This window comes from Montipora foliosa, chromosome 10 (assembly GCF_036669935.1).
Source record: "Montipora foliosa isolate CH-2021 chromosome 10, ASM3666993v2, whole genome shotgun sequence".
Classification (NCBI taxonomy): domain Eukaryota; kingdom Metazoa; phylum Cnidaria; class Anthozoa; order Scleractinia; family Acroporidae; genus Montipora; species Montipora foliosa.
The window spans coordinates 12,467,387-12,479,886 of NC_090878.1; the positions used below are offsets into that span (position 1 = coordinate 12,467,387).

The 12,500-nt window shown below is 40.7% G+C and overlaps 1 protein-coding gene across 1 annotated transcript in view; it reads right to left on the bottom strand.

The window, feature by feature from the left end:
- Positions 1 to 455: 455 nt before the first annotated feature.
- Positions 456 to 12,500, bottom strand: part of LOC137973088 (uncharacterized) — a 27,590-nt gene continuing 15,545 nt past the window's right edge. The window contains exons 12-20 of the mRNA XM_068819821.1: positions 12,180 to 12,245; positions 11,898 to 12,017; positions 9,191 to 9,315; positions 8,867 to 9,020; positions 8,079 to 8,152; positions 4,414 to 4,484; positions 3,953 to 3,986; positions 1,439 to 1,516; positions 456 to 1,016 (exon numbers count right to left, since the gene is read on the bottom strand). Of these exons, the coding sequence (XP_068675922.1) occupies positions 975 to 1,016; positions 1,439 to 1,516; positions 3,953 to 3,986; positions 4,414 to 4,484; positions 8,079 to 8,152; positions 8,867 to 9,020; positions 9,191 to 9,315; positions 11,898 to 12,017; positions 12,180 to 12,245 (764 nt within the window). The 3' untranslated portion in view covers positions 456 to 974. The remainder of the gene's footprint in view (positions 1,017 to 1,438; positions 1,517 to 3,952; positions 3,987 to 4,413; positions 4,485 to 8,078; positions 8,153 to 8,866; positions 9,021 to 9,190; positions 9,316 to 11,897; positions 12,018 to 12,179; positions 12,246 to 12,500) is intronic.

Here is a 12,500-nt window from a genome sequence, read left to right on the forward strand (position 1 = left end):
TCATTGAAACAAAGAATAACATAACGTTGATTTGGTCAATAAAATTGGAACTTTACACTCATATCTTCTTCAGAGAATGAGGTAAGAAAACGGATCCCCCATACAGGGCCCTCTTCCAATGAAAGTTCTTTTAAATATCTTATTTCAGCTACGCAGCTATTATTAGAGAGGCACATGATTTGCCAGTTGTAATGACGTAATGAAATTTTAAATATGCGAGGCACTGGGAACGAGAACTTAAAATAGCTTTGCGAAACTAAAAATAGATTTAAAAATACTATTATGGGGCATGAGATCCGTTATCGAACCTTATCCTCTCTTGTTCTTGAATAGCCTTCGTAGCTGGTGGGATATTTTATCGCAGGATTATTTTAACACTCGCGAATACGGTGGTTTTGGCGTGAGTTGGCCGCGACTGGCATGGGGACTAGTAATTTTGAAATTTCTCAAGCAGCGTTTACACGAACGCAGTTTCATTTACAACCGCATCGATTTCGATGCAGTTACACCTTCCGTTTACACGACACCGCTGGAGACTGCTATCGAAGCAGTGTCGACTCGAAACCGGTGCCAAAAGTGGAGAGTTTTCAAAACGACGCAGTTTAATCTGTCGTGTAAACAGCGAAACCGCATCGATTTGAATACGGTTACTATTTTGGCGCGAAATTTGCATTGTTCAATTCAAAATAGTGAATTTAGCACGTAGTGCAGAGCTAGCTCATACCGTCACGACCTGCAATTTCTGGCGAAAACGGTTCCGTGTCAACACTTCCAAACCGCATCGATTTTGACGCGGTATCGAAGTCATGAAACCCGTGTCGATATGAAACCGCGTTCGTGTAAACAAACGCTGCCTCACTCGCGGCCAAAACAACGAATCCCGCGTGTTTAAATAATCAAATCCTGCAATAAAAATATCATATCCCGCCAGCTCTGCAGGCTAATTCTTGAATTTTGCCACCAATGTCTTTTATTCAGCGCGAAATTGAATACTCCACCAGATAAACTGGAATGGCCTGAAATGAAGACAAAAGAGCGAAACGACTTTATTGTTTAATAAGCAGAACTTAATTTCATTGGGTAACACAAACGATTGACTTGAACGATCTACAAAGATGACAACTATAGCGACAGCGTTTTGCTTTGAGGGATCAAGAAAAACGAAGGAACGAAGGGAAGCGATAATCCAGGAGTATCTCCGAGTATCTCCGACAATCCAGGCTAGTAGCTCCGAGTATCTCCGACAACCCAGGCTAGTATCTCCGAGTATTTAACCCGCTCCCAGTCATATTCTCTTTATACACCTCCAAAGGAGATTAAAGGGGATTCAATAACTTTAACCATAAGCAGCTGGCAATGGTGAAATAGGCGGTTGCGATCACAATGCAAATCAAAACATGAGAGTCTGCAAGTTTCTTTTTATTACTTGGCGAAGTACCTGCAAGGGATCAAAAACAACGTATTCCTGCTGCGGAGACGCTTGGGAGAAAACTGGGGACGGCGTGCGACCAACAGTCTGTTGAGACAGAAACAAAAAAGCCGTTGAGCATAAGTTTGCAATGTTATCTGGCGTTGGCTGCCTCACTCCTCCTGAATAATACTGGAGTTCATGGCTTGCACAAGATCGATTATTAATTGTTTGATCAAAAAGATCAAACCGGGCGGCGGGAGGAAGGAGATAAATAAAATTGTTTTTTTCTTCTTTGATAAACACAAAGTGTGAAGTAAATACCTCTTACTAACCGAGTTCGAGGTCTGTACTTATAAGTGCACCTTAACTCAAATATTGTTTGTCCCTAATGAAAATCTCCCCATCCAAGCAATTGCATAACTCCGTTGTTACCTCAAAATTCCACTCTTTATCTGCCGTGCAAACCACGCTAACTTGGCAAAACTAGCAGTAATTTGGATCCACGACCGTGATGTCAGAGGCATGGGTCTATATTCTCGATTTTACGTCACAAACTGCTCTGCAGTCCTGTTTTCCAAGAAAATTTGCATTACAAAGCAGTCTGAGACGTAAAATCGAGAATAAACCCAAGCCTGTCACCATCATAGGTGTGGGTTCCAATTTCTGCTAGTTTTGATAACTTTGCGTGTTTTGCCCGGCAGATAAAAAGCAAAATTTTGAGGTACGAATGACAAAACATGTTTGCTTTTGGTGGGGAGGTTAATATCATAGATGAAAAATGTTTGAGTTTTCTTCCTTTGATTTATGGCCCAAGCGCGAAACGCACGGGCCATAAATGAACGTTAAAAAACGAGGATCCTTACCTTGCATTCGGCGGATCGATAAAACGAGGTTAGTAAGATGTTCATTAAAGTGACACTACGAAGAAAATCTTTGGTTTTCTTTTCGAATTTCTTCAACGTCAATTAAGTCAATATGATCAAAATAATACAATGCACTTAAATTTGGAATGATAGAAGCGAGATAAGTCGGGAAATAGCCAAAAACCGCTAAAAATCTGTCCGCCATTACTCGGACGGCATTGGAGAAGCCTGCGATTAATTTGTAAGCGGTCTTCGCGCAAGACTTGGCTCGTGACGTCATACGCGCATCGCTTCGTGGGCGTTTGACAAAGCGAACAAGTCGATCAAGGAGTAATGTATATAATATCAGCAAAAAGCAACTCGGCGATCTCTCACATCTCATAAACGGCATGGGAAATTAGCCGCGTTTATTTTGAGCGTTGCGCATATGACGTCAGACCCCAGGCGATCCAGCTAGACCCAAGCCTTATCCTCGCTCACGGTCATTTGCCGTTCGAGTAATGGCGGACAGCGAAAACCGAAAAACTGCGTTACAATAATCATACTTTGGGAATTTTGAGATAAAATTTGGCATGATACCTATTTAGTACGTCTATTTTCAAAATCTAAAGAAAAAAGGACATGCAAAATTTTCATCGTAATGGCACTTTAAATCTCTGAGTTAATAAGGTGCACGGGAAAGGAAATTGGTTGAGGTCAACGAAACGTTAAACTGTCATGAATGATTCACGTGCGTAAAAATCTGAAAAACGGTAAGATCTTCTTGGTTTTGCGAAAAAGTTCCTTGCAAGATTCAAATAGTTTTACAAAAGTCCATTTCCGAGTTTTGTTCGCCTCCGTTTTTAAGCGAGTCTGCGTGCGAAACCATTCAAATGATTTGTATAGGTACTCGCATAATTTTTCTCTTGTAATTTGGAATATATAAACACGAGTAAATTTTTTCAAATACGCACAAAATCGCAGGACTCCGTTGGGTGAGTACAATTTGTAGCCACTGAAAAAATTTACAAGTTCTTTTTTATTCCAAATGGCACGAGAAAAATCATGTAATTACTTACAAATAATATACCTGGTGCCAGTTGTTTAAACGATGGATAGCGCTATCCGGCGGATAAATCACTTTCCAGTAGATAAACATTAGCAAAATCAAATGCGCTATCCAATGGATAGTGATTTGGCGCATGAAAAAAGAAGAAACGTATCACGCAATCACGGAAAATTGCCCCATCCAGGGCTAGCATTTGATTGGCTATTAATGCACAATTTCACCTTGGTTGCACTAATTTCACTTTTCTGAACTCTCTTTGGGATGAATTGACGTGCTCTCAGCCAATCAACGCGCTGAATGTTTTTCGCGTAATATTATGATTTCAGTGCCAAATTGTAGTTTCATGATCCAGATCCCGCGATTCTCACGTTCCTACGAACAAATAATCGAAAAGTGATTGATTCGAATCCAGTTAGAAGCACCCAGAACGCTTGCATGATAATAGAATTTAATTCCCGGAGGATTAGTTGGGGACGCCATCATGGCTGCCGTCCCATTGTTTAGGAAAAACAACATGGCCGCTATGACGTTACGTGAAAACATTCTATACATCTCTCCAATAAATGCATTGCATTTTTGGACCAGTTCGTTTCCTGTCTCTCACGCATGCGCTTTCATTTTTTCACTCACCAATATGGAATCAAAGCCTGGGGGAGGAAGCGACCTAGAAACAAAACGAAAACGGTTACCACAAGTATATATAGCGCAAAAATATCCTGCCGTTTACGCTTCGAAATTCCAGTCGCCGTAGAATTTAACAATACCAGAGGTCGTTTGTCCCATAGACATGTGGCCTATTCCTATGACGTCACAAACTGCTTTGCATTGCTAAAGTTGTCTCAAAACTGGAATGCAAAACAGTTAATGACGTCATCTCAGGGGTAGATCCATGCCTGTCACCAGCTCGGCACACAAATGACTGCCAATTTTGTCAACCTTTCACAATTCATGTGGCCTTTTGAAAGCCAAACTCCAACCGGTTAACGTAAAATACATATGTTTTGGTTCCGAAAATTTACTTTTGCGGAATAAAAGAATTTGACGTTAAGGGCACTTCAAACAGGCAAATAAGCGTTCGAAAAACTCTTTACCTTCCACGATCCTGTACAACTACTGACTCGGTCAAACCAAGCCCTACATTGCATAATAAGACTTTACCAGGCTGAAATTAAAAAAAAAAAAAACAATATCAGCAAAACAAAGTTAAAAATAGGAAATGTATCATTCATAGATTATTTAACAATTATTCGCCGAAGGCTCGGTGAATATCGGTGAATAACAACCGAGACAAAGTCGAGTTTTTTATTCACCGATATTCACCGAGCCTGAGGTGAATAATTAGGGAATTTAAGATCTACGACGGCGACGGTCGACGAAAACGTCATCTCGAAATATCACTTGACTCTATCATAAGTCTTTCGTGATTATTCAGTCTCGTTCACGTCCTACAATATGGGTGAAGTATCCTAAAAATAGATTGGTACGAGTGGTTTCAAAGTTAAAATACAGAATAAAAGATTCCCTGCTGCATGCTTACGTTGTCATCAAAACCTCAAATTTGGTGATTTCACGTCGCCGTTAGGCAGAAGACCGCAAACCTACTTGCTAAAATCCGTGCTGCACGTGCAGCACGATTGTTTATACTCTCTTAACCAATGATATTACTGTTTTGTGACGATGTCGCAGTCGTAGCCGTTGCCGTTTCTTAAATTCTCCATTGTTTTAGTATAATTACATAAGTGATTATTTGGAAAATAGGGCGGTTTTCAATTGAGGGTGGAAAGTAATTCCCAAATTTGCTTTGGTTTTGCATTACTTAACTCAGTGATTGGTTCAAAGTTCTCGCGCCACTTTTTCAACCAATCAGAAGTGAAACCAAAACCAATCGTGGCTTGCGCTTGCACATTTTCCCGCGCTTTGTGTCGGCTACGTGTAATTACTACAAGTTTTGATTGGTTTATTGGATTGTCTCCGTCCTTTTTGATTGGCCAAAGTAATTACTTTGGTTTTGACTTTACGACACTCATTTGAAAACCGCTCTACGCATTTTCTTTAAAACAATTAATTTCTTCGTCTGTCACCTCAACAAAACGGCTTGTGGCCATTTTGAAAACCCACTAAGGTGATTATTGGGTAATAATCACCTCAAAGGCAACCAATTAGCGCAGAACATTTTCAATAATCACCTATGTAATTATACTAACGTTCGATAGAACGAGTTTCAAATGAGTGTCGTAAAACCAAAACCAAAGTAATTACTTTGGTCAATGAAAAAGCACGGAGACAACCCAGTAAACCAATTAAACTTTGAAGTAATCATGTAGCCGGCACAAAGCGCGGGAAAATGTGCACGCGCGAGCCACGATTGGTTTTGGTTTCACTTCCGATTGGTTAAAAAAGTGGCGCGAAAACTTTGAACCAATCACTGAGTGACGTAATGCAAAACCAAAGCAATTAGCTAATTACTTTCGACACTCAATTGAAAACCGCTCTATCCTGAGAGGGGTTCTATTAGATGTATACCGTTTTGGCAAGCGTCACGAAGTATCCTCAGATTCAACATCACTCGTGTCTCGGAATACAGACAATTAACGTCACAAAGTGTTCCCCAAATGCTAATCCTCAAGTAAGGATAAACAAGTGCAATTACTCTCACCTACATCAAGAGAAAATGAGAGGACAGAGAGGGAGGCTCCCAGTCCAGCCCTTGGGATATGTCATGTCCACGAAAGTTATTTTTAGACGAGCGGAAATCTGTCTTCCGAGACGTCCGCATGCAGGCCAACCTCGGTCTGGTGTTTGGAAGGAAATAAATAGTCATCAGCCTTCCACGTGCGCCGCCATTTTCTCTTTTAACTAAGAACCTGAGAGAAAGGCAAGACTGCATGCGGACGTTTCGGAAGACAGACTTCCGCTAGAACAAAGACTTCCGCTCGTCTAAAAAACAACTTTCGTGGACATGACATATCCCGGCCAACGCCCTGAGCCTCCCTCTCTGTCCCCTCATTTTCTCTTGCCTACATATAACGCTAAAATTAGATAGCACAAATAGATAACAAATGCTTAAATTTAAGAGAAAATCGGGTGCGCATATAATTTAGTGAATTCCTGGACGCAAGGGATTGAAAAATGATATTTCTGTAAGGTAATACTAGATCAACAAAGAAAATATTCCTGCCTCCAAAAAGCTTATTGACGACAAAACTACCATGGATGAAAAATATACCGGACATTGAGAGGCCAGTGATAAGCGCATGCATAACCACACTCGAGTTCGATGTTTCTTAATGATCGAACTAGTGATTCTGGCCTGCCCTTTTGTATCAAATACATTTGACTCAGATGTACGGTCTTTTCTCGCCAATAACACTGGCTAGTCGCCTCTTTTTTCTTTGTCTGCGAGTAAAATCACCTTGCATTCTTTCCGGTGCTCTAAGAAAGCTGTGGACACTTACCACTGAGCAAAAATCTCAGTTGTAAAAATTTTTCATGTATGTTTTCTTCATATTTTAAATATCCGAAAATTTCATATGGCCTTAGCATTTCCGGACGGTTGCTTTAAGGAAGCTCTCTAGAGTTTAGGGCCGCGCGCAAGCTGGGCACTAGTATGGCGCGAAAAGCCTGAATCGCTCGTGTTTTTCTGGTTTTTGTGACGTCAGCGTGACCAAATCTGTAAAATCAACTGCTAATTTTTTTTAAAAAATTGGCTCAGTTGTAACCACACACAGTTCCTATCAAAAACCCTATATTTGTTAAAGTCTGTCAGAGCTAACCGAATATATTTAGAAAAATGACAAATTACAGAATATTGGCAAAACCGTCTGAAAGATCTTGACTTTTTACCACTTCAAAATGTTAGGCAATATCATTTCCATAATGTGGCAAAGAATAAAAACATTTCACCGAAGGAAAGTTTAAATATTAAGGAATTTAGGCCAAGAACAAGAATATATCTGCCTGTCATTAAATGTAATGTTGCCATGGTAAAGACCAATCCAAAAATTGACACCAAAAAATAAACTTTATTATATCGGTATCCATACTGGTAAATCTCTACAGGGAAAACTCTAAGAGAAATTAACTAGGTTTCCTTTTGTAACTCGTGCCCTGTAGTGAGGGTATTCGCAAATACTCTAGGGAGCAACCTCAAGCCAAGCAAGTTCAGCAGTTTTGCTCTCAAATTTCAAAAGAGCGGAAACTGCAACGAGTACGAACGGACCAATGAAACGGAAATTTTCGGTGTTTCAGACATTCCGGAACGTCAGGTTAAGTTCGAAAGGTACTCCAGAAGTTGCAGTCCGTAAAGTAGATAATCAATTAATAATTTGCCAATAATCGGATACTACGAAATGCGTAAAGGATTCTGGGCTCGCCAGGGGGGAACATTGCAAATCGCTGGAGAGAAATGTACGATAGAGAGTCGTGTCTCAGTGATATTGGATAAAGAATAACGTATTTTTGCTGTGATTTTGTGAGACATAAGACATGAAGATGCTTAGAGATCAGTGTCATGCTATTTCGTCCTTAGAAAACGCGACATACGTTTCCGCTCTGCTCGCAAAGAGTTTGTTAGCTTCGTGAAAAATAAGACCCAAATGGCGGTGACAAAGTTTAGACACAAGCGCATTGTTTGAAATTACTTACTTGACGTTTAGTTTGTTTCTCACAGCTGTTTGCGTCTTATTTTTCATTAAGCTGAGATGGCCAAAGAAAAAGAATACTTTTGAACATTAAAGAAAAACGAAAGTAGCTTTACCGCTGAGAATGCAGCCGCCTGGCAGGCCTGCGCTGAGAAATAAAGACCTTTTCCGTACGGACCTCGGATGAAATCTGAAACGAAAATTCAGTGAGTTGGTGTAAGTTGCTTTTCAAATGTGTCACGTAAAACTGGAACTTAGCTTATTACTTCTACCAATCACAAAAACACGGACAATCTAATGAGCCAATCACAACGCAATGCAAATTCACGCAGCCGTCGCAAAGCGCGGGAAATCGCGCGTGAGCCAATCACAATGGTTTTCGCTGTTTTCTTTAATTAGATAAGAATGTGGCGCGAGATTTTTAAGCCGATGACGACGCGTAGTCAAGCAAAACTGGAGAAATCGCGAAATTACGTTCCATATGGAATTCAATGGTATTATGAAAATTACAAGGCAACTTTACTATGAATTTCTGCCATTTTATAACATTGTAACTTGTACTCAATACTGAAGTCGACTGACTCAACTTGCCAAAGTGTCTTTTAAGATCTCTTTAATCGATCTTTTATCAGTTGAATTTGTTGGAAACAGGAGGCCGTGACCAGAAACACTATGAGAATTTTGATATTTTTAAGTCACAGCGTTATCAATTAAATTCGTGACCTTAGCTCTTTCGAACCAGTCCAAATCCTTATATAACTATAATCCTTCAGATTGAGAATGGTCGCTTGCGTGATGCAAAGCCCACTTGAATGGACTGCTGTTGGAAATAAGGCACCTGTGACATGATGTTGCGTGACAGTAAGGACTACTGTCACGAAATAACAAGCAAATGTTGCAGTACCTTCTTTGGTAAATCCCTGTCTCATTATCCTTTCAATGTGTTCGTCACTGGCGCCCCCACAAAAATACAGCTGTGTACAGATCACAGGATCACCTAACCTTTGGGTGCGAGAATCAAACCCTGTTTCCATGAAAGCAATGTGACATGATTCTACCTACAACGATAAACAAAAAAAAAAAAGGAAAACCTTGACCAGAATAGCAATGATGTCCCCGGCCAGAACACGAACCCTGACCATTCGCTCCGGAGTCGAACACACTAACCATGAGGCCACCGCGCCTGAAGACTATACTTTTTAGCATTCTAGTTTCTAACAACATTCACCTTCTTAACGTTGTTGACTGTAATATCGATGTAGTTGTTCGTAGACATTAAGCTGCGCTTCAGCTGCTGAACAAGTTGTTTCTCACTGCGGCTTGTGATGAAAGAGGAAACGAACTCTTCATCTTCTAAAGAGAGACAACAAAAGCGGGAATAGACACGTGAAAAGATGGCCGTTCACAAAATCTGGCAATCGCTACGTTCCGTTTGTAAGAGATCATATTTTACGATCATCGTGATTCAACAACAAGCCTTATTTTAACCTTTTATTTGTTAAAAAAAGACTAGTTGTGCATTCATATAATCATATCATATAATATCTTTCTTTATCCTCAGATTTTAGAGTAGCTAGGCGTAGCTACAATAGTATCTCCGAGCATCTACCATCCCCAACCATGATACAGCTGTTTCGAGAAAGGTTGTCCAAAAGAAGCATAAAAGCCTACGCGACAATACCGAAAGGCATTATGGTAAACTGTCAGTTTGAGTCAGCGAAAACATGACGGCAATGCTATCGAAAACGACACCTAGAAATACATCCTCATGTTATGTTACTGACATTTAGATATGAGTTTCAAAATTCAGTCAAATGATCCAGGCCATGAATTAGTAACGAAGGGTTAGGATTATCAGAGAAATCATTATTCTGACGACTTTTACCTTACGTATATGATATCATGTTTTGCAGAGAAAGTCGAAGAAATGTACCCAAAATCGTGGAGCACGTGCAGAGCCATCGTTTTTGATAATGAGCCCTTTTGTTTTTTGACGTGTTTTGGTAGCTTGATGACGGGAGGGAGTTTCAACATACGTCCGCGCGCACTGCCACTTTATCAACGCAATATCCTAAGAACTCTTTCATCCAAAATGCTCGCCATCGCACGTCTTCACTGGACGGTAGTGGCATCTTCGATTCTGGGCGTTCACTACAAGTTGAATTTATTTCATTGAATATCTCCCATACTACTTTTCGGCATTGTCGCGAACGCTCTTAGGCTTCTTTTGGTCAACCTTTCTCGAAATTAAACAGCTGTATACCACAGAGGACAGACCACAACTCCGGGAACTCCATGCCGTACTCTTTGCGAACAGTAGGGAGTTAAAGGGAGTTTAAGCAAAGAGGACGGTTACGGCTACGGCAACGAAACTGAGCAAGAATATGATCAGTTAAAAAAGGAAAAATACTCGTGCTGCACGTGCAACACGAATTTCCGTGCATTTCTTTGCCGTACTCCACAAACCAACAACGTGAAATCACCAAATTTTAGGATTTGACGACAACGTGAGTATCAAACAATGAAACAGTCATTTTCTGTTTTGACTTTAAAACCGTTCGCACCCATCCAGTTACAGGATAGTTAGCCTGTATTCTACAAGGTGATCAAGACGGATTGTTATATACCTAGCCTTTCACTCAACAAAACGAGCACTGTGATTGATTGCTTCTTGGTCAGGTGCCCCTAATTCAAATGTATCCCGATCGGGGTGCAATTTTACAGTTGTTGCCCGCTCCGGATGTTTTGCTGCGATTGTTGACGGAAAAGTCTAAATATACAATAAAGCACTTAATGCCTGGTCCCTCGGGAAACTAGTTAGTTTTGTTTTCCTTCGAGTCCTGATGTTTCCCTCGACTTCGTCTCGGGAAACACAAGGACTCTCGGGAAAAAAAACTAACTGTTTCCCTCGGGACCATATATAGAATCGCGAAATAGTTGCGATAGCGCTAAGTTATATTTTGGAATGACCTTTTCGTTGCCGTAGTCTTTGCTTAAACTCCCTTTAAACTCCATAATGAAGGGTTGTGAGATGGGGACTACGGTTTATAATCGGAAGTCCTTATCCGAGAAGACTAGGCAGCACTTTCGCCTCAGTTATTGGTCCCGCCGGAGTCGAACTCACGACCCGCAGCATGGATCGCCCGTGCTCAACCAACTGAGCCACCCGTGCGTATTCAAATAACTTAAGTCTGAGGAGGGCTTGACAAGGTGGAAGCAACAGCGGGGATTTTGAACAGAAGCCGCGAGTATCAAAGAGAGTATTTCATGAATGAATAGGCTCAATTTAACAAATTGATGTAAATGTTTCATGCGTCTGTCCTGTTATTGATCATGAAGTGCGTCATGACATTGTCAATGTTATGACGAAATTCATGATCAATAACAGGACAGACGCATGAAAAACTGACATCAATTTGGTTTTTACAATAACAAAAAGGCAGAGGGGTCAAAATTAAGTCAAAACACGAGGAGAAAGCGAGACAAAAATGCGAAAAACTTCAATCTGACGCGAGCAATATCGCGCGTCATTATCGCATAAATTATAAATTTATGTGTCTGTCCGCTTATTGAAAATAAAAATTAGCCAATGAGCGCGCAAGAATTTTCGCAGTCACTGTAAAAAGACCATTTTACAGTTGTAGCTAAGTTACCTGGCCTACGAATGGAAGCGAGGCTGCCGGTGACCCTGCTTTGATACAAATCTTTGAGCTTTTGTAATGTTAATGTAGACTAATTAGAATGACAACAACACAATTTCACATGATAAAAGCAGTGGGGTCTGTATCAATACAAGGTCACCGGCAGCCTCGCATTTCAACTCGACGCTCGGGATACGAAATCTATTGTCTATGGCCAATATGGCCGCCGCGCGAATAAGGCCTATTATGGGATTTGTGCAAGTAGAGAATTAAATAAAAAGAAAATCATTCGACCTTCCGGAACGTCACGAAAGTCTCCATGGGAAATCGCCTCCAGGTCGAGGTCCAAATCCGAATCGGTCACGTGCTTTTTGCTGAGCATTTCGGCCAGGGCTTCGTATAAATCACCGTCATCTGCAAATTGAAAGCGGCAGAGAAATTTTGCAAATGAATTGAAAGAAAAGCCAGAAGTCGAGCCTTACCAAAGGAAAGATCAGCAAAGGAAAGAAGAAACAAAACTCAAAGTAACAATGCAAAAAGAACACAATTTCTCTGCGAGGATAAGTTCCACCTTGCCTTCACAATCTTGGTCAGTTAGAATGCCATCTCTTCCCTGCATCTTGTAGGCGAGCAATTCTTTCTCTGTAATTAAAGAAGAAAGAATGCCGTTTGTGACACAATGAACGAATCAAACTGAGCCATTTTTCTGTTTTGTTATGTTAGTATACAACCATTTCAGGCGAGAAAAGTGACCTTCAGATTGGAGTACGAGAACCACTGCGAGAGAGAAATTTCTGTACTGAGAACTGAACACGCATCAGATATAAAGAACCAAATTTTCGAAATGCGCAAGCTCAAAAATGAGAACTCGTAATCCAATCTGAAGGTCGCTAAAAC